This window comes from Apodemus sylvaticus, chromosome 3 (assembly GCF_947179515.1).
Source record: "Apodemus sylvaticus chromosome 3, mApoSyl1.1, whole genome shotgun sequence".
Classification (NCBI taxonomy): domain Eukaryota; kingdom Metazoa; phylum Chordata; class Mammalia; order Rodentia; family Muridae; genus Apodemus; species Apodemus sylvaticus.
In genome coordinates this window covers 142019251-142040829 of record NC_067474.1, presented here as the reverse complement: position 1 = coordinate 142040829, position 21579 = coordinate 142019251, and the positions used below count along the sequence as shown (strand labels likewise).

The following is a 21579-nucleotide window of genomic DNA, read 5'->3' as shown; positions in this document are numbered from 1 at the left end:
AGACCACTCACTTCCATTCTCCCCTGACCCCCAAGATCAGCCATGCAAGGATAGCTGGAATACCCCCTCCTTAACGCCACACGAGATGGGGTGATCATGGGAACCCCCCGCCCCCCAGTCCTCTGATCCCTGTAGTACTCCAAGGCTGGTACATTGTCTACAAACTTAATTCTGCCCATCCCACAATAGCATCGTGTCGCCGTGGTAACAAGAATGAGGAGGAATGCCTTGGTCTGACCTCCATGGCCATTCTCAGCCATCTCTACCTTGCATTTAAGGGTCCTCATTGATGGTTATACTCTGTCGAAGAAGGTCTCCAAAGATCAAGAGCCGTACTCTACATCAGATGTGGGGACCAGATAACTACCTTTCTAGGAACAAGAAAAACCATCCCAAATGGAGCTGTGGATGCCCACTGCAGGTTTTCAAGGACAGGGCCTTAGCTACGGATCCAGCTTGCCTCTCCAGAGAGCCCCCTCCATGGCCACCCCTGCTCACTTACACACACAGCCTGGCTTCTTAGCCGACCACTGGTTATTCTTTTGGCACGTGATTGATTTCTGCCCCACTAGCTCAAAGGCAGGCTGGCACTCAAACTTGAGCGTGTCACCATGGCGAAAGCGAGAGCCTTCTCTCTGGCCATAGGCAGGTATGCCGGGGTCTCCGCAACTGCCCTGTTCGATCTCTGAAAGACAGGAAGACAGAAAACAAGAGACAGAAAAGGTGACGTTACATCTGTCCTGGCAACATATGTTTCCCCCTGCATGCTCTATTGCTGTCCTATGATGAGCTAGAACATGGGATTTATAAGTCCTGCAGGACAGTGTCCTAGGACAACAGGACCTTCAGTTATCATATGCCCGTGACTCTGTGTCCACACTCTCAGAGACTTGGCTATCTGCATTCATGAAAGGCGGGTGCTACGGTCTTGGATGTGAAATTTCCTTCACAGGCTTGTGTGTTTGAACACTCTGGAGTCCCCACCTAGTAGCACTGTTTTGGGAGGTTGTGGAACTTCTGGGACAGTAACCTAGTTTACAGAAGTGGGTTGCTGAGAGGGAGCCTTGAGGGGCATCTGCTTCTGGTTCTGTTTGACCTGGGCTCTTAGCTCGCTCTGTCAAACGTGTGCACAAGGCGTGTCTCAAGCTCCATTGCCATGGATGGAGCCCCAGCACGGTGGGCACTGTCCCCTTGATATAACAAAACAAACCTTTCAGCCTTTAGTTATATTCTGCACTTGACCTATTCCAGGAGCTAATATGTCCCAAAGTTTGACGACATCCTGCCTGGGTTGCACTGACTCGTGAACACTGCTAGAGAGATTTTAAGAATAGCCCATCCACCTGAGTAGTGAGCTCAGGCGAGAAGCAGTGGCCTTGTGCAGCCCGTCCTCCTGGCAAGCCAGAGTAAATGGGAATCAATACTGGCTGCCTTCTGACACAGAAGTGCTTTCAAGAATTTTTTTTTTTTTTTTGGTAGATTCAATTTAAGACAGTAGCAGATAAAACGAAACAAACGACTCATTAAGTACTCTTGAAGTTTGCTTGAGCCAAACTGGTGAGTCAGCCTTGGAGGTGGGGCTGAGACAGCACAGCCAGGTGGATCTCAGCAGCTTAAAAATGCCCACCCCCCAACTCCCTAGGAGTCAGCCAGGACCCAGGCGTTTCAGGCAAGGAATCAATCTTGGCTGCATCGTTAGAGGTTCCTGAGTTACCCTTTGCCCAGCTCTGGGCTATAAGAGGGGGATGGGGGCCATGGTGGGAAGAGGAACTCCCACCTGTCCAAGGAGACAAGAAGTCACTGAGAAAATGCGCAGTGGTGAACAGAGACTATGAGAGACCCGAGGTTTGGCAGAGCTGGTCCTAGATTCTCTGAGGGAAGCGTTGGGTAATTTTCCAGGACTCTCAGGCAGAAGGGACCCTGTCTTTTCGGTGGATGTCATTATGAGTGGTCAGGGGCCAATGTTTCCAGAAGCCACTGTGTGATTCTGCAAAAGCTTTCTTGCTTTGAGCTGAGCGGTTTCTCTGAGCTGACCACAAGGCTCAGTCACTGATGCGTAGGCTCCTGAAGGTCACGTTCACATAATCCCCCAAGTCTCTTGCTCTCTGCTGAGAGCAGCCAGGACAAAGCATGCTGTGTGGGGACCTTGCTCCAACTTGCGTCTTCCAAGTCAAACATTAGTGATCCCAGAATATAGGGGTCAGTGTGACCATATGCAAGCACCAAGGAATCTCCAGTAAAGTCAGCTCACTTGTGTGTGCATGCGTACTCACACACACACACACACACACACACACACACACACACACACACACACACACACACAGACTGCCCGAATGTATATATTCAGGTTCCTTTGTAGCAGGCTTTGTGTATGATAAGGGACAGGGATGGGGCTACACTGAATCATTCAAGTTAGAGAGGGTTTGCTTCAGATTCTAGAACTCCAGTCATCTAAAGGACAGAAAGAAGGGCCCCATGTGACAAAAGGATCTGAAGAAATAAACGTCAGTGCCCACCTTCTGCCAGTGTTCCCAAACATGTTCCCTGGGATACAAGAACTGCCAGGGCAGTGACATTAAACATTACCTGGCACCAGAAGACAGAGCCCATATTTAAGGCTCCCTGGTGAGGTCGTACCATACAAAGCACATGAGTAGGGCACATCTGCCAGAGCCACTGCCTTCAGCCTGTCTGAGGCTCTGACTAGCTCAAGAGAGCATACGTTTGGGGATGAGGTGGGCTTCTCAGCCCCCACTGTGGAGTCAAATCTCGTTGCACATAACCACACCTGGCTAATTTCTCCCTATCAGCTAGGAAATAGCAAGTCTATCATAAATACCTGCTGTGTGCTGGGGTCTGTGCCAGACCCTGGAGATGGAAATAGTTTCTTGTCAACTTGGAACATCCAGAGGAGGGAACACGGTCTATGACACGTGGTCTCAGGCTGAAGAGAGGATGCCGAGAGCCAGGCACACCAAGTGTTAAGTGCCTCAAGGACTCCATAAGACAAGTTCTTTTCATTATAATTATTCTGCTGACAGCTCAATCGTAACGAGTTATAGTGTCTTTTTAAGAAGATCATAATTAACATATGTAACGTTTAAAAACCAATACTGATGCCAGCCTTGTTCTTGGAGGCTTACCTCCCCTCTTACCCTCGCCCTGGTATCTCAGCTTGTTCCTCTTCAACTAAAACACTGCTTTTTATTTAAAGCCATGACTTTTTTACGCTAATCTTGATTTTTAAAATATTGTCTTAAATGCTATTTATCTTAAAAGTGGAGTTTGGGGCCCCACTCTCAAATTGTGTGCCTGAAATGAATATCTTGTTCATCTCATGGAATCCTAGTCCTGGGTCAGAGAAAGCTTCTCGAAGAAGGTACTTATTGTGCAGAGGCCTCACCACAGGGGAGAGAGTGGTTAAAAGCTTGGCTGTGAGATGGAGAGGAAGGGCTTTCAGGGTGGAGGGAAGACGGCGGGCTAAGACCCAGATGTAGGATTGTATGGTGGTCCGTGTATGTCAATGAACAACCTGCTGAGCCAGTATTATCACAACCAACCTTCATTTATGAAACTAGCAGTTTGCACACTGACTCCAGCCAGTGGCCACTGTGAGCATTTTATATATTAACTCATGTCACCCTTGCAGTATCTCTAATAGAAGATACTATTGTTCCCCCCCCCCTATTTAAATAGAGGGGGATGAGCACAAAGACTACAAAAGGCCACCGAGCTCGGAACTGGTGGATCTGAGACCCATAGACAGTGGGCTGGCTTCAGGGATTCCCACTTCTCACACTCCTGCCTTCTGCAAGGTGTTAAGAGACAAGGGTGGGAAGGGCTCTGATGGGCAGGACCAGCCCACGGAACAGGCAAGACAAGGGCCTGTTCAGTCTATGAGCAAGACTGGACTTCAGATGGTCAGCAATAGGAAGCTGATCAAGGACTTTCTTTTCCTTGAGAGGAGACACTTGTGTGTGTGGAGGCTCACTCTGACCCGTCTGGGGAATGGTTTAAGAGTAGCTGGCTGGAGGCTCAGAGAACACTCGTATTCATTCATTAAATAAATATTGGGACTATCAGGTTAGTGTAGGTAGTGGAAAATGCAGTCTGGACCAGGGCGGATAGATGCTTTGCTTCTGTGGAGCCTCCATTGGTGGGAGATGTTCTGATGGCATCGTATACTCAGACTAGGCATAAGGGATGGAGAGAACCAGGAAGATGTGAGGGATCTGGAGTAGGAGGAAGCCACCACCTGTCCCAAGGAAAAGGATGCAGAAGTAAGGGTGGGGCCAAGGTCTACCGTACTTGCAGGTTTGGCCTGGCCACAAGTGTATGTTCTACTCAGACAGGAACACCTGGGAGAAGGAGACTGCATGAAGGCTCACAAAGGCATGCTGTGTTTTGAGGAATTGCTACTAAGGAACAGTCATCTGGATCTCAAGTGTAGGGCAGAAGTACAGAATTTGAAAATGTAACTTATGCATGAGCCAGGAAAAGTAGGAGACCAACCAAGCAAGGTGAGAAGAGATGTTGTCCCAGAATGGGATATGACGAATGGTTTTTGGGGGAGCAGCAGTAGAGTAGACTCTCCCAAGGCAAGTAGGGTAGGGTTCACAGAGCTTGGAGGAGGATGAGCTAAGGTGATCAATAGACAGGGAACTTAAGGGTCAAGCAGAAATCAGAGGATTAATAGGCAACCATTGCTGATGCTGTGAGGACCAGTATCATGAGTTACCATGTGCCAATGGGAAGAGAGGATGGTCCATGCTGATGCTGAGAGGACCAGTATCACGAGATACCATGTGCCAATGGGAAGGAACAGAGAACTTTCAAAGAAAGCATTTCTTAGTATATAGGGAAAAGATCTGATTATAACTCTTAGGTAACCATCTTAGGATGGTGGTTAAGATATTCTAAAGATTGAGCTTGGCCATAGTTTCTGGGAAGAACAAGAGAGAGGCAGGCAGGGGATACTGATAGAAGCTATGGATACTCAGAGGCTATGGAGAGCAGGGCAGCAGGAGACTCCAGAGGGAGAAGCAGCAGAGACCCTATGGATGCTGGCTGGCTGGCCTTAGTCACCATGGCAGAGACTCTTGGTCACTGACAGGCGTGAATGAGAACAGTGTGGCAATGAGTTTTCAGGGAGAGTAGGAGGTCAAGGTCTTTGGCAAAAGTGAGGTCATTGTCAGGAAGCAAGACCGAATACTGACAAGACCTTTTAAAGCTTTTAAAGCTGTCTCTCTAGAGAATAGGAGACTGATGCTCAGGGGACAGCCACAGGCCTGTTATCTCACTAAGAATGGCGCCCACTCTCTTGCATGGACGGCACCTGGCAGCACTGCCTGCCTCGCTCATGTAGACACAAAAGGGATGGTGAGACTGCGAGGTGATGATGTGACCAATGAAGCAGAGGAGCTGAGGTTGCTGTCACAGCTGTGGCTGAGAGGTAGCCAGGGCAACAACCCCCACCCCTCCCACCTCACATCTTCTTGGGCTTTCCAATTCCTGATACTAAATTGGAATCCCCTTTTATGCCAAGGGTATGTGGTAGGGATGGAAAGGATGAGGGCAAGAGCTAAGGGTGGAGATGGTGAGTCCAAGGAAAAGATAGCCAGTGGGAACAAGGGGGGCTGATAAGAGAAAGCGCCAACCACCAAAGGGCCCAGAGCAGGTGGCATGACCCCAGATTCCAGCAGAGCCGGAGGACAGAGCCATGTCTGAGAGGAACTGAGAAGACTGAGGTACGAGAGACATGGAGGTGGCAAGGCGTGTGGTAGGCAGAAAGCAGGGGTGGTGAGGAGGAGGAAGCAGGGGGCTGGAGAGTGTGTGCAGCCCAAGGAGAAGACCACGCAGCAGAGAGGGAAATGGACCTCAGGAGCCTCCTCCGATGTGATGGCTGTCAAGAGTGAGGGAAAGAGCTGTTAGCCCTGAGGAGGAGGAACGTGGTGATGCCCACCTCAAGGAAGACAGGTCCGAGGAAGCATTAGCAAAGGGCCAGGTAGAGAAGAGGAGTTCTCTGAAGAGCTCAGATGTGGAGGTGGACAATGAGGAATGAGGGTAGAAATGAGAACTGGGAGCTATTTCTAAGAAGGGAGAGGAGCTGGCGGCTGGTTTCTGTCCTAGGCCTTCTCCTCAAGCCCACCACTGAACTGGAGGCTCTGTCTGCTGATAGAGGCTTCCCATGAGCCTCTGCCTGGATGAAAGACTCCTCCTGGCCAGAGGTCCACCATCTCTGATGTCAGCACCCAGAATTATAAATAGATCAATGCAATTTTGACTTGGAGGAAAAAAAAATCAGCCTTTCAGTTTTCCATCACCTAGTTTAACCCAATTTCACCTTGTAAGTGTGTACCCACTCCAATAGGGGCCTCAGATGCCTATGTATAAGGTGTCTCTGCACGCCATGGGGGCTGGCCTTGTTGAGTTTGCTTTCCTCCTGCTTGGTTGTTTTAGCCCTGTCATCTGTGCTGGACTCTCAGGTTTTGCCCCATCTTCTCGGGCTTTTCAATTTCTGATACTAATTCGGAATCCTCTTTTATGACAATGTCTGCACAAAGGGATGGGATCGTGTGTCTCTATATATCCTGAGACCTTTGATGTGCTTTGAGAAGGGAAGCCACTAGGAGGGAGCCAGGGTGGGGATTGGGTTGCCCAACCTGGACTGCTCTCTGCTGCCTGTCAGGAGAGTGTTGCTATGTCTGCTTCTTCACTTCTTCATGGTGCCTCAACCCAAGCTAGAACTTTCTCTCCTGCTTCTCATCTGATCACCTCAGGTTACCTCCTCCAAAAGGTTGCCCCGGCCCATATTTTAGGGGTCGCCCACCCACTCTTTCTCTCAACCTGCCGCTCTTTTCCTTCATGGTGCCAAATATCTCTTGTAGCTTGTAGTCTTCTATGCATTCAAGAAGGATTTTGCTGGTTACTGTCCTGGACACTGGGAATATTACAGTGGGAAAGGAGGGGGGCATCTACCACCTTCTTGGGCTTCAAGGACAAGCTAAGCCCCCAACATGACTACCTTCATTGTACCAGCTCCACGGTCTCCTTGTCTCCTGTAGACCCACCCCAGAGAAAAAGCTCTATAGAAACAGCCATGGAGTGCTCAGGTACGATGGATCTCTGCTAGAGCACAGCAGATGCTTGGTGCATGCTCGAGGTAGACCAGGTGCTTACCGTGCCAATGCCAGGCTGAATGAGTACCAAAGACCCCGAGCTGCCTGACCTCTGACCCTTGCTCTAGGAGAACTCAGTCAGGGATGTGAGGGGAGGCTTCTTGGAGACTCTTCCCTCCCCTTGCACTCTAGCAGGACCTTTCTAAGCTGGTCTTCTAAACACCCCAACTTCCTGTTTTCCTAATTCTTCTCTGTCTCAACTCAGGCCTCATAATGCCCTAACCCGGATGGCAGTAGCCAGCTGGTGGCTCTCTGCCTCTCTGTTCTACACCATATCCTTTGATGTGCAAGGTCATTAAAAACTTACTATTAGGTCATACTGTCCCTTGCTCAATTTTCCCACAGCTTCCTAAAGTCTTCAGGTTAAACCCCCACCTTCTGCTTAGGTAGGGACGGATCTTGTCTCCCCCCTTACCCCAGGGTCTCATCTTTGGCCAACATCAACCTTGGAGTTAGCATATCGGGAATCAGAAGTGGCCTGTGGGGAGGTAGGGTGATGTAATGGTGCCTGTGGTGCCACAGCATACTTGACCTGAATCCTGGTTTTGATTTTGAATCCTATGTAGTAGGCCTGAACCACATTGTTATCCTAAAAAAAAAATCAGTATGTTCATGTGTGTTTGTGTGTTCGTGAGGTAATGTGCATGGCATGGGACATGTGTGGAAGTCACAGGACAAGCTCAGGGTTTGATCCTTGCCTCCCAACTTGTTTGAAACAGTCTCTTAGTCCGCTCCATATGTCAGACTCATGGACCTGTGAGCTTCCAGAAACTCTTTTGTTTATGCCTCCTATCTTGCCAGAGAAATGCTTGGATTACAGACCAGTGCTGCTGCATCTAGCTTTGTGTGAGTTCTGGAAATCTGAACTCAGGTCCTGATGCTTGCCCGGCAAGAGCTTTATCCACTGAACCATCTAACTCACCAGCCCATGCTGCCAATTCTTTCTGACCTTTAGTTTTTGTTTTGCATAAAATGGAAATTGTAATAACAGCTCTCCTGACCAGGGTCACTGCGAGGGCTAAATGAGAGCTTATGTGTGTCTAAGTTGACAGCCAAGATGCCGGAACATGGCGCAGATCCAGCACCGTGGTGGCACTTCCTCATTGTTATCATGGTCTCTTGTTTGCAGAGCCCTGCCAGCTTGCCCACGAAGGAACTGGGCACCTGCTGTCTGCTTTTTCTAAAATGAACACCCCCTGCTTGTCTGCCAGACAGAGTCAGTCCAAGTACCCCCAATCTGGGCCTCCTAAGACTCATTAGGCCAACTCAGGAGCTCCTTTTGTGTCCTGTTGCCACGGTGATCTACGCTCTGGGTGTTGTATTTGGCTCTAGTCAATATTTAACATTTCAGGGATCCAGGTAGCATTTCTGAAATGCAGGTATCTCACTTCTGATAGGGCCAGAGCTCAGAGGGGCATCATTAAGTACCAGAGAGAGGAGTTTTGTGGGGCTAGGTAACATGTAAGGCTATTCTGAAATAGCAGGTGAGAATCTGAGCTGGTTAGGCACCTGACACTGGGCAAGACGAGGGCCAACAGGGCCCTAAGGGGTTGTGGAGTTGTTCCTGTTGAATCATTGCCTTTAGCATCTGTATAAGCCTGGACCAATGCTGCCTCTTTCCGGAAGTGCTCTGGTGCCTTTTTTCAGTTAGGTGCCAGACCAGGAGACATAAGCATGTCCTCTGCTTGATATCGTCTCTCTACTCATTCTCAAAACTGATTCCAGTAGAGATTTTTTTTTTTTTTTGGTTTCTTCTTTTCAAGATAGGGTTTCTCTGTGTAGCCCCGGCTGTCCTGGAACTCACTCTGTAGACCAGGCTGGCCTTGAACTCAGAAATCTGCCTGCCTCTGCCTCCCAAGTGCTGGTATTAAAGGCATGCACCACCACTGCCTGGCTTCCAATAGAAATTTTAATGTTGAGAAATGTCTCATGTTTATGTGTGTGTGCGAGCTCCTGTGTGTGCACATGCGTGTAGCTGTGCATGTGTGAATACCCTTGTGTGTAGGCCAGAGTTTGATACCAGGTATCTTCCTGATATTATCCATCTTATTTTCTGAGGCAGGGTCTCTCACTGAACCCACCGACCAGGCTAGCGGGTTGACAGGGTGCCACCTGTCTCTGCCTCCTCAGTTTTGGGACTATAGATGAGCTACTATGCCCAGCTTTTTACACGGTCCTGGGCATCCAAGCTAAGATACTCATGACTGCATGGCAGTACTTGCCTAGTGAGCCATCCCTTCAGCCTCCCACACCTTCAACAAGCTACCGTGCCCAGACAAAATGTCCCTTTTCTCAGGGAAGTCTGACAACCCCTCCTCTGTGTCCTTCAAAGTAGCCCGAGTCTCTGACATCAGGTCCCCTGAGAACTTTCACTTATTTCCCTGGTGCCCTCAAGCAAGGTCAGAGGCCACTCTGATTCCCCATCTTCTAACACTTACTCCATGCTTGTGAAAACAGTCTACAAATTGGGTGAAGGCAGAGCCAGCCTCGGTGTCCTGAATAGTGTCTCTAATACATCATAAGACCTTAGGGGCGTGAGTCAACAGATGATCTCATTTCTGTCACGAGTCCCTGGGCATCCTTCCTGAATGATCCTCTCTGCTCTTCACCTCCATCCTCAGGAGCAAGGGTTGGGGGAGGGGGGACTACTTGCTCCTCCCCTGGGTCAACCTCCCAGACTGAGCATCAGGCTGCCACATCCCAGACTCCAGTCAGGAAGCAAAGAGACATCCAGATTGATGTGAAAACTTGTTAGCAAGTTGTGTGTAATTTTATAATGTTTCTGGTAAGTGCTAATTGCCTGTTCCTTAAATATTTCTGGTTCTACTGGGAAGCAAAGAAATCGCAACTGTGAATGTGATTCCCACAGCTGGCGCCCCCATGGAGGGAGACCGTGTTTTTAGGCTCAGAGGGCTCCAGTATTCCCAAGCCTCCTCCTCTATCCAAACTGGAAGGATGACAAACTGATCAGGAAAAATTTTGAAAAGTAGATGCTCCAGTCTTTCCACTAGATCTTGAGCTTTTAACAAGAGGGGGAGAATTTTTTCCTTTTCTTTCTGCTCGTGTGTGTGTGTGTGTGTGTGTGTGTGTGTGTGTGTATGTGTGTTTATGTACATATGTCAGCTCCAGTCTTTCCACTAGATCTTAAGCTTTTAACAAGGGGGGAGAATTTTTTCCTTTTCTTTCTGCTCATGTAGCGTGTGTGTGCGTGCGTGTGTGTGTGTGTGTGTGTGTGTGTGTGTGTGTGTGTGTGTTATGTACATATGTGAGTGTGGAAACCAAAATCAGTCTCCAGTATCATTCCTCAGGTCACTGTGCACCTTTTCAAGGCAGGATCTTTCTCTCTAATTTGGCCTTTGCTGGTAACCCTGGGCTACCTGGCCAGTAAGCCCTGGGGATTGACCCGTTTCTTCCACCCAAGCTTTTGGATTACAACTGTGCCCCACCATGCCCAGCTCTTTCATGTAGGTTCTCAGGAACCAAACTTTGGTCCTCATGCTTGCATAGCAGATGCTTGACAGCCTAAACTACTTCTCAAGCCCTGGGGTAGAGAGGAACTCTTAATGTGGGGAGGCTACAGAGCTGCCCGCCTGCCCCAGAGTAGCACCCCTGCCCTCAGGGATGGAGCAAAGTGGCCAGCTATGCCCAGGGGCCACTGCAGAAATAGTAGATGATGCCCCCGTATTCAGATGTCTGCGGTCATCCTATAGAGCATCCGTCTAGGGCTAGCCTCCCATGCCTGGGCTAAGATATATATATATATATATATATATATATATATATATGTGGCATGGGATGTCCCTGAAGCTGGAATCATCAGGAGGCCAGCATGTGAGCAGATGTAACAAACATGGATGCTTTGAGCAGTAATGTAGTGGAAGAGCCACAGGCCTGAGGAGGAAGGAGGAGAGAACAAGTTTCAATCTCCTGATTCCTAAATGCCAGGCTCATGCTGGGTGCTTCAGAGAACCGAGCCTTTGAGAGCCCTAGCAATCCTACCAGTTACTCATGCCTCTCCATGGACAGGAAAACTCAGGCTCACCAGTGAAAGAACTGGCTCATGCCAGGGGCCATGCAAGAATCTCATTGTAAACTGGGCTTGGTTTGCCCAACCCATAAGCCCCAGGAACAATGGAGAAGGCCCGATGCCTGGCACCTGGGCACCATGTAGTAAAGGAGAAGAGAGGAATTCAGAAGGTTCAAGGAGTGTTTCTGAATATACCCTGGTGAAGTCATCAGAACTGAATTCTTCAAAGCTTTTCTGAGCACATGTTCTAGATGGGGCCTGGCAAGGGATGGGGAGAAGCTGTGATCTCTACCTTGAGTGGACTCACGGGAGCCAGAATGTAGTTTAGGGATGCTCACGAGGAACTGGGCATGCTGTGTGCAAGACTTGGTACTTCCTACTGAAGCCAATGAGAAGCTGGGAAACTATCATTCAAGTCTGTTCTCTCCCTCCCCCAGCCACCTCAAGCAGGAGAACACTATGCCAGACTTGGAGTCTGGAAGATCACCGTGTGCTGTGTGGCAGATGGCGAGGGAAGGGTGTTGGGTGGGAGGTCTGTGCTGTCAGCGACTCAGTAACAGAGGAGGATGAAGGACTGGATCACGGTGGTGAGAGGGGGATGTGGCCAAGGGAGAACTGCAGGAATGTGGGAACTGAGGAGACTGAGGTGAGGTCTGGTGATACTGCTGCCCACCAACACTGGGGCATAGATGAGGTGCGGGGGTGGGATAGGAGGAAGGGTGGAGATGGGGGAACCTACTTTGGGGTGATAACTATGAACTCAGCACTCATGCTCCCTCATTGGTTTACTGATGCCTTCAGCTTCCAGGGTGATAGCGCTTAAAGATGGATCTCTGTGGAAGTCCTTAAAGTTGCATGAAGACAGAAGAGGGGGCCCGGCCTGAAGGGACTTCTGTCTTTACAGAAGAGAGCCCATGCTTCCTCCAAGGAAAAGCTGTGAGAGGACACGGGGCTGCTGGTGAGTCAGAAGAGAGCTCTCACCAGATACTAAGTTGTCTAAAGCCCTGACCATCCACTTCTATTTGAAAGCATATCCACCCAGGGTCCAGCCTGTGGTACTTTGTTCTGGGGACCTTGGCTGACTAACCTGAGTGGGTTGGTTTGAGGTGTCAGAGAGGAAGCAACTCCAGTAACAACAGAGCTGCAGGCGGGAACAGATGGGCAGCCATCAGAGTTTAGTGTCGAGTTAAAGCTAGGGAGTCAGTGTGAGCAGTTTCGAGGACAGACCCTAAGAGGCAGCAATAGGGATCCATGCAGCCACAGTGGGAAGGGATAGCAGCAGGTGCTGGAGCAGGATCTGGCAGCGTAATCACATCACGGGGCTCAATCTACCATCTTCTGATATCAGCAGAGGTGTAAGACGGAGGGTCTCACTCCTCAGATACCTCGTCCAGGCAGAGACCAGGGATGGAGGAAAGGGGGGTCCTGCTGACTGGACCAAGTTCTGTCACTGGGTTTCTGCCCCTCTGTGCCCCTTCTTTAAAGGCTCCATCATTGAAAGTTTGGTCCCCAGCCTCTTGGGAGCCTTGGAAAGGTACTGGAGGCCTTGGAGGTGCTTCTTGGTGGAAGAAGTAGAGTCAGAGGTGAGCCCTCAAGGACATCTCATTCCTGTGCTCTTTCAGACTCTATGCTTTCTGTCCACTGTGACATGAACTGCCTCTGCTACACCCTCCCACTCCCACTCCCACAGTGTTCTGCCCTCCTCAGGTCTGGCATCAGCGGAGACTGGGGCATGGAATCCTCTGAAACTATCCTTCTCCTGGAGGTTCTTTATGTCAGGTGCTCTGTCATAACAATGAAAACTCCAACACCAGATATTGACCTTTGACCGCCATGCGCCCAGAGAGCAAGGGGCTGTGGGACGAGGTAGGTCCTAAAACCAGGATCTGGGAGCAGCCATGGGCCATAGGAGGCAGATCCAGGTCTGGCCCAGAGGCAGGAACCTAAGGGACATGGATGGCGACAGCACTGGGGACTCTAAGAGGAAGGCACTGTCTTGGTGGCAGACATACAGGGGATTTTCTGTAGTACCATTTCGATGTCAGTGCAGTTCTGAGGCCTCCCATCCCCCCCCCCTTGCATCGTTAGCTGGTATGTGAGTGGGAAAACAAGCTCATAGAGACCACACAGCGTTCTTGGGATTGCTGTTCAAAACCATGCTGACATTCATCAGGTCTGATCCAATCCCAGGGTCGATTTGATTATGATAGATCCTGCTGTACACAACCTGATACAGCCAGGAAGGTTGGAGAGGCCCCGAAAGACACAGACTGTCTTTCCTAATCAGTCACGGGTCCAGGAAGTCCTGATGGCACTAGTCTGTGTCTGGCATCCCCCCAGCTATTAGACCACAGCCAGGAGGCTCACTGCTATGACAGAAGTACCCAGCACTGAACTGGCCACACAGTAGGTGTTTAATCAACCCTGGATAACCAGAACAGAAATGGGAGCTAATGAGCCCACCTCCAACCTCCAGTGACCTGGACAGCAGGCTACTGCTGTATGGTCCACCAGATTGGGGCAAAGCTTTGGCTTCTATAAAGAATTTATAAGGGATTCTAATTCAGTAGCTTTGGGAAGCCTTCAGTATAGGAGGAAAACCATGTGCTTTGAAGCTAGAGAGATGTGGCCTCAAATGCCAACAATGCCACTTCCCGGACTTCTGTGTGACCCTAGCCAGGTTACTTAACCCCTCTGTGCCTCGAAAGGGTTGCATGAGATAAGGTAATGTTTTTCTGGTATTTAGTTATGAATCTCTTCTTGAGTTTAGGTTTAGAAGGAGTGGAGGAGAAGTCGGGGCAGGGAGAAATGAAACAGCAACAAAGACAAAAAAGAAAGAGGAACGGGTCAGTGCAGTCCCTTGCTCAGCCTGATGGCCTCTGGGGCTGCACCAAGTCTGTCTGGGATGCTAGGTGCTCCCGGGATGATGACCTCAAGGCTGCTGACACACAGTAGGCTCTCAGCAACCTCCGCTCCTCCTTCTTATTCAGCAAAGTCCCCGCATGCAGATCTGATTCCTTTTCCTGTGTGACTAACCTTCAAATATTTGGACAGAGCTCTCTAGCCTCCAGAGGCCACCTCCCGCCCCCCCCCCCACCGTATAAACATTAGAGGGTCACAAACAATTCTCATGGGGATTGGCTTAAATCCCTCCAAACCTGGGGCCTTCTCCAGCTAAGCTCTGCTCTCCAATGGCTGATCAGGGCTGAAGAAAGCACGAGAAGTGCCTGGGTTCCATTCCAGCAGCTGAGATCTGTCTGTCTGTCTGTCTGTCTGTCTGTCTGCTATTTTACTGTCTATTACTACTTAAGCCAACAGCTCTCCCTGTTCTAGACTGTTCTATTGATTGCTATTATCTCATTTAGGCTCAAGGTATTTGTGTCTTATCCAGACCTCAGGCCAAGCATGAGCTGATCAAGGACATGCAGATATCAGGGGTTGTTTCTTCCCTATGGATGAGGACATTTACTGACGAACATTCACAGGATTTTAGAATCAAGGGATGCTATGGAATACACATCCAAATCATTTCCCATTTTCGTGGCAGTAAATGACAGCCGGGTTTGGATCAGGATCCTGCCTGAGCAGCGTCCTGCCTGGGGCTCTTCCCATCACAAGGCTGCTCAGGTGTGCAGAATGGCCCAGGGTGTAACTTCCTATGCTCTCCTATGGGTATTCCTAGCTGCTTTGATTCCAGCTTTCCCTCGTCCCTTGCTCTTAACAGTAAGCATGGAATCCAGGGCCTCTCACATGCTGGTAGATAATCTACCATTGGGCACGGCTCAATGGATTTTCCTTTTTTATTGCTGTTTTATAATTTGTTGGTGTGTGTGTGTGTGTGTAGGTTTGTCTGCATTCCTGTGTGTGTTCAACACACATGGCTGGTTTGCACAAGACCAGAGGATGATGCGAGATCTTCCAGCCCTAGAGTTAATGGAAGGTTTTGAGGTCCACGTGGATGCTGGGAGAACAGTGAGTACTCTTAACTCCTAAGTCATCTCTCCAGCCCAACTTTTCAGGTTTTAATTTTAAAACAGGATCTCACTGAGTTGCTTAGGCTCTTCTAGAATTCACCCGTAGCCCAGATTGGCTTTGAATGTGTGATCCTCCTGCCTCCGTCTCCAGAGTAGCTGGGATCACAGGTCTACAACTGCTAGGCTGTCTCTTCTTCCTCCTCTCTCTCCTATTCCTCCTTCTCCTCTTTTTATTTCAAATCTCATCTTCTCTACAGATTGTCCTGTGCTATTATCTCTGTTTCTCTGGGTGAAGAAGTAGAGCCCAAAGAAAGCCCATGGACACCCCAGAGCAGCAAAGTAGCAGAGGGAGGATTTGTATTCGGCATTGGTTACCCAGGCATCCTGTACGGTCCTCTGCCCCCCCAAGACCCAGGCTAGGGGAAGAACATACCGACTGTCTTTACTCTGGTAACACAGTACAGTGAGCATTAGTATTACGGACTAGCCTCCCATTAGCTATTTGAGTTGCTATAGTTCTAAATCCATGCATCTGTGACTGAGACTTATTTGGAGACAGTTTTTGCACATGTCATTGGGATGGAGTCATACTGCATGGTTGTATGGGCCCTTAACCCAAAGCTGCTGACACCCTTATGAGAAGACATACACAAAAATGTGTAAGATGACAAAGGCAGAGATAGGAGAGATGCGTCTATAAGCTAGGGGATACCAGGAACTGTTAGTCACTTCTAGATGTGAGGAAACATGAGAAAGGATGCTACCAGAGTCTCAGAGGGAACGTGCCCTGCTGACATTGGTACCAGAATTGCCACCTCCAGACAGAAACACGTGTGTGCAGGAGCACACTGCTGTTGTTTTAAGAGGCCTGGTTTGTTTTGGTTTATGCCCCTGGTTTGGGATACGCAACACCTCTTGCGTGCCCAGGGGAGAAACACAATAGGTCCTGGCATGAAAAGAATCTTTGGTACAGCAGGTAGGTATTGGCTATGGGAGTCACCCTGAGGACACACTTTTCTCCTCTGCATCCTGACCCAGGTCTCTGTCAGCCATTGGATCATTCTTAGGACTTAGAACCCACTTTCCCAAAAAGATGTCTGCTTCCTTTTTCTCATTCCCACTGCGTGGGTGGGTGGCCATCTTGCATTAATATTCATTTGTTCTGTCTCCAGACTAGAAATGGGAGCACCTGGGGCAAGGGCTGAGTCTGATACCTGAAAGAGTTTACTCCCTCACAACATGACTCCTTCTGCTTTCTTCTTGGGGCCTGTCTTTTGACCCATAGGAGATCTGGGAGTTTGTGAAGGGTGATAACGGGAATATCTCATGGACCCCAGAATATGTCATTTCTTTAGGATTAGTTAGTAAAAGGAAGGAAGAGTGAGTCCAGTCTGCCTCTTCTCCAGGCCATCTACAATGGTGGCTATCTGTCCTCTGTGCTTGACACACTCACTCATTTATCCCAAGGTAGCTTGGTAGGTACACAGTGGCCCTAGTATAAAGATTTTTAAAAAATCATGAGGCTCAGCAAGTCTGCCAGGTATGACTTAGCGACCTGTGTCTATAGCTGTCCCCAGGATATCCTGCACACCAACTGATCTGTCCTGGACAATCCTCAAAAGTGTCTGGCACAGTGCAGGGGTAGGGGTGGGGGCATGAAACAAAGGAGGCAGGATCTCAGAGAGGTCAAATAATGTGTCTGAGGAGAGGCATGGAAGGGGCCAGAATTTGAACTCAGGCTTCATCCTTTGCAGATGAAGATCCCAGGCTCCTCCTCCCTGGCTGAGCCTTGCGAGGTCCCTTGAAAACAGTTACCTTCATAGGAAGCCTTGAATCCCAGGGAGCTGCCACTGCTGTCACTCTGGAAGAGGAGCCACATTTGATGGTGAGTGCTGACGATGAGGTCTGGGACGGAGGTACCTGTCAGGCTGTTGGGAAAGAGATCATTAGAGGTCTGCCCCACACCAAGGGCCAAGGGAAACTTAGGAGCCAGGCCCACGATGGGACTATCATGCTCTAAATCTGGATCTAGGCCACATGCCTAGGGCGAAGACATTTCTTGGCTCCTTGCTGGGTTACTGTGCTAGGTACAAAGCAAAGGCCCGGCCCAGTGAAGTATAGGACAGCCTGGTATCATGGATCCCTTAATGAGACTTCCTTGGCCTGGGAAAGACATTTATTGTGCCTATGAAGATGCCCATGTCTCAGATAGTTCTGAGCATGTGGAAAGGTCCCCCAAACACTTCCATTGTCTCAATGGAAAGTTAGACTGCTAGGGGTAGAAGTCACCTAGAAAAGACACTGAGGTGGCACTCAGGGTGTTTCAAAGAAGTGCTTGGCTAGTAGGATAGCCAGGCACACAGGCATGGAGACTTTGTTTCACTTTCCCAAGACTGCTCAGTCTGAACGCTTTGTGTAACCTCACTATGAAGTCTGCTCCCCTTGGCTGGGGTAGAGAGAGGTAGATGGATTATTGTATTACCAGGGAGACCACAGGACATTGTACCTATAGCGCTGGGTCTGGGGACCAGTGCAGACTCTATGAACTGGTCTCTATCCCTCAATTCCCATCCAGACATGACATCTCACTTACATGTAGAGGACCGTCTTCTGGTCCCCATCCTGCCCACCGTCCCCAACTGTCAGGGTGTCATAGCCCCTCTCCAGATCGAACTCTTCAAAGGCCAGTTTGATCACCTAGAAGAGGGAACACAGTGTTAGGGACCAGGCAGTAGCTTCGATGAAGTCTGTGGAAGCCTCACTGTGTCCTAATATACCCCAAGTTTCTGGGGGGGGGGAGTCCCCTCCTATATACACCACTCATTTCCATGGCATCCCAAGGAACATGGCTATCCCTCCATAGGTGGTCTGGTCCCTGGGGCTCCCTGATATCTCTGAAGATGTTTGCAGCACATCTGGCCACCAGGCACAGCTGGCAGACCACAGGATGATTGGACTTGTTCTTGGTGCTTTCATAGGCAGAAATCCCCTCAGGCTCAGTGGCAGTATTAGGCTGCATGTGGAATCTCGGCTCTCCTGCCCCCAGGGACCTGGAGAAGACACCACAGCCTTTTCCTCTCTTTTCTACCAACTGTTACCCACCCCTTCTGTTGGTTTAATTGCTGATGAAATGAATATTCTTGGAAGGAGATTTCAATAAGATCATTTTCTCTCTCTACTAGCTTGTCTTAGTCCCATCTTTCACAAATATTTATTAAGCAGCTGCCATATACCAGGCTGGGGTGGGTGCTTCCACTAACACAACATTGTCCCCAGTCAGACATGAATGTCCTTAGCATACTGTACCGTCTCTGCCATGCTTAAGGTAGGGGTTCCAGGAAGTATACTGATACTATAGGAACAGGTACAATAGTGGGAGATCATGGAGTAAGAGGAACCTGTGTTGGACAGAAGAGGGTTGTTCCTCATGACTGAGGCCTCTGAGGGAATTCTGAAGACTGTGGAGGACTTCCATCTGACCTTAAGGGTGACTGCAGGGGACAGGGGATGCTCTGGGAGGGAATCCAGTGTACAGAACCTGAGCCACAGCAGAGAGGGAACATTCTAGAACAAACTGTAGGACAACAGGTCCAAGGACAGCTGGCATGCCAGCTGCCGCACTCTGAAGGCTGTCTGGCTGGACCTAGAGAACAGAGGTGACTCCAGAAGGTTTAGAACCGCAGAGTTTGCCTGGAACTTAATTCAAAGCCCCCACCCGGCCATATGGGCTTTCTCCTGACGGAAGAGACATCAGCCTGGCTGCTGGCTCGAAACTGACTGGCAGCTGTGAGTTGGGTACTGAGGAGGTTGAGGCTTTGGTAGAAGAGCAGTAAAGGAGATGGAAGAGAGGTCAGGCTCTGGTGACTTTTGGGGATGTATGACTGGATAGATATGGGGACTGGGATGGGATGGGAGATAAGGGAAATCCTGGATGACTGATTGTTTTTGGGCTTGGGCAGCTGGGTAGTGGGTGGGGCCAACTGCAGAAACTCTTTTTGCCTCTTCCATTCTCCTGCTGATCTTCCTGGGAAGCTTTTCTCTCTCTCTCTCTCTCTCTCTTTCCACTATTGACACTACAAGCCAAGGAGGACAGACTCCCTCCGTTGTTTTCCCTTATTATGATGGGTGGTTTCATCTTGTTTCTCTGTTCAAAGCAGCCAGCCCAGCACAGAGGTCTATAGGCCAATCCAGTCTTATTCCTATTACCTCACTTATCGCAGAGGCAAACTAATGCTGTCCACACCGGGGAGCCTGGTACCCTCCTCACAGACCCCTCAGCTTGGGCATGGGGTTCCCAGAGGGGAGCAACTCTGAGGAGAATATTCTGGAGCACCTCAGTCAGTTAACACATAGGTAAAGGAGGAAACCATCACACTGGCTGGGAGAAAGCCCAGGGGTTTCCTGGAGGAAATGAGTCCCTGGCTGGCGAGTGGAGAATGAATAGTCTAGGGTTTAGCTATTGGCTGTGGGTGATAAAAGAACCATCAGAGTGGAGAACAGAAGTGTGGAAACAGTGTGACTTCTCCAAAGATGTCTGTGTGTATGTGCATGGTACATGTGTGTGTGTGTGTGTCTGTCTGTCTGTGTGTCTCTGTCTGTCTCTGTGTATGTGTCTGTGTATTGTGCATGTGTGTCTGTGTGTATGCACATGGCATGTGTGTATGTCTGCGTACATATGTCTTGTGTATCTGTGTGTATGTGCATGATGTATGTGTGTATTTGTGTGTGTGTACATGTGTGTTTGTGTGTATGTATATGGTGTGTGTGTGTCTGTGCATGTCTGTGTGTATGCAGGTGTATGTATATATTTGTGTACGTGTCTTTGTGTGTATACCTGTGTATCTATATGTATGCATGTGTGTGTGTCTGTGTGCTTCTGTATGTGTGTGTGTTGAGGATAGAGGACAACCTTGGATATTCTTCTGGTGACACCAATCCCTCTACTTCCTTTATTTAAAGACAAGTTCTCTCTTTGTCCTGGAACTCACCAGCGAGGCTAGCCTGGCTGTTCAGAAAGCTCCAAGGAGCTTCAGATTTACAGCCATGCATCGAATCTATAGGCTTTTTTTTTTTTTTTTAAAGATGGTTCCTGGGGATTAATTCTTTCTCTCTTTAGTGACTGGGCTACCTCCCCAGCCCTGTCCAGAGATGTCTATTATATCCAGTTATTTAAGTATGTAGAAAACAGAAGTGGTGATTCAGCAGGAGAAGCAACACTAAGAAAGGCTGTCTGTCACGCTAAGGATTTGAGCTTGTGTCCTAAACACAACAGAGAACCAGTGAGCGTGCTGAGAACCAGGGCTTGATGTGAGGTATCTGCTGCAGCTGCCACCCAAGAGACAAGTCCCTCACTTCATCAAGTGCCTGCTGAGGGAGGAGGTACCAGTGAGATGGGGTGGGTGCAAATGACCCTTCCCCCCAATGCAGGCTAGAATCCCCTCCGTGTATCTCATCCTCCACAGTCCTGCTATGTCGAGTGATTCAGGTAGTGTGGCATCCTAGACTACATATTGAGACCCCCCTTCCACATCTGTTCCCTCACGCGGCTGGAATGGCCCTGGAACTCCTGGGTGTCCTTATCATGTGACCATTGGAATGTGAACCATCCTCCACAGGCTCATGTTTGAACACTTGGTCACCAGCAGGTGGCACTGTTTTGGGAGGGTGTGGAACCTGACTGGAGGAAGTAAGTCACTGGGGGCGGGACTTGAAGTGCACCACCTGGCTTTGCTTCCTGTCCCAACTCTGGTTATTTGAGGTATGAGGCCAGCCACATGTTCCAGCTGCTCCCAGCTCCAACACACTTTCTTATAGTGCTGTGTTGTCCCGCCTCAAGCTGTGAGCTGAGAGAGAGAACCACTGTTCTTACTACTCTGGTCAGAGACCTTGTCAGAGTGATGAAAGTGGGTCCCCATCAGGGTGTGCCCACTTCCGCCCCTCCCCCCACTGCTTCCCTGGCAACTGTCTCTGCCCCAGGGCTTACCACCTCTGTACCTATGGTTCCTATCCATACTCCTGGCAGATGCAGAATCAGAGAAAGTATCTGAGAGCGTGGTGCTTTCCCAGCCTGTTCTGAATCCAAGCCTGGGCAAAACTGCCAGACTGTGTCACCCCTCACAGTATTAGAATAGAGGTTGGCCAGCCTTTTTGGTAGAAGGTCACATCAGAAATACCTTTGAGGGCCACATACTGTCTGTGTGATCTTTGAGGACCACATACCATCTGTCATGCTGCCCTGCTCTGTGTAGCATGAACATAGCCACACACAGTAGGTGCTTCAGTGGACATGGCTATGTCCCAGTCAGATTTTATAAAGCTTGATGTCCCTGAGGTCCTAGTCTGCTAAGCGATAGCCTTAGAGATTCCCCGAGATGCCTAAGCAAGGCCTTTAATCATC

At 49.4% G+C, this 21579-nt stretch overlaps 1 protein-coding gene across 1 annotated transcript in view; it reads right to left on the bottom strand.

The window, feature by feature from the left end:
- Positions 1 to 21579, bottom strand: part of Csmd2 (CUB and Sushi multiple domains 2) — a 563664-nt gene that overhangs the window by 214919 nt on the left and 327166 nt on the right. Inside the window, exons 11-13 of the mRNA XM_052177421.1 lie at positions 17776 to 17879; positions 16998 to 17110; positions 503 to 685 (exon numbers count right to left, since the gene is read on the bottom strand). Of these exons, the coding sequence (XP_052033381.1) occupies positions 503 to 685; positions 16998 to 17110; positions 17776 to 17879 (400 nt within the window). The remainder of the gene's footprint in view (positions 1 to 502; positions 686 to 16997; positions 17111 to 17775; positions 17880 to 21579) is intronic.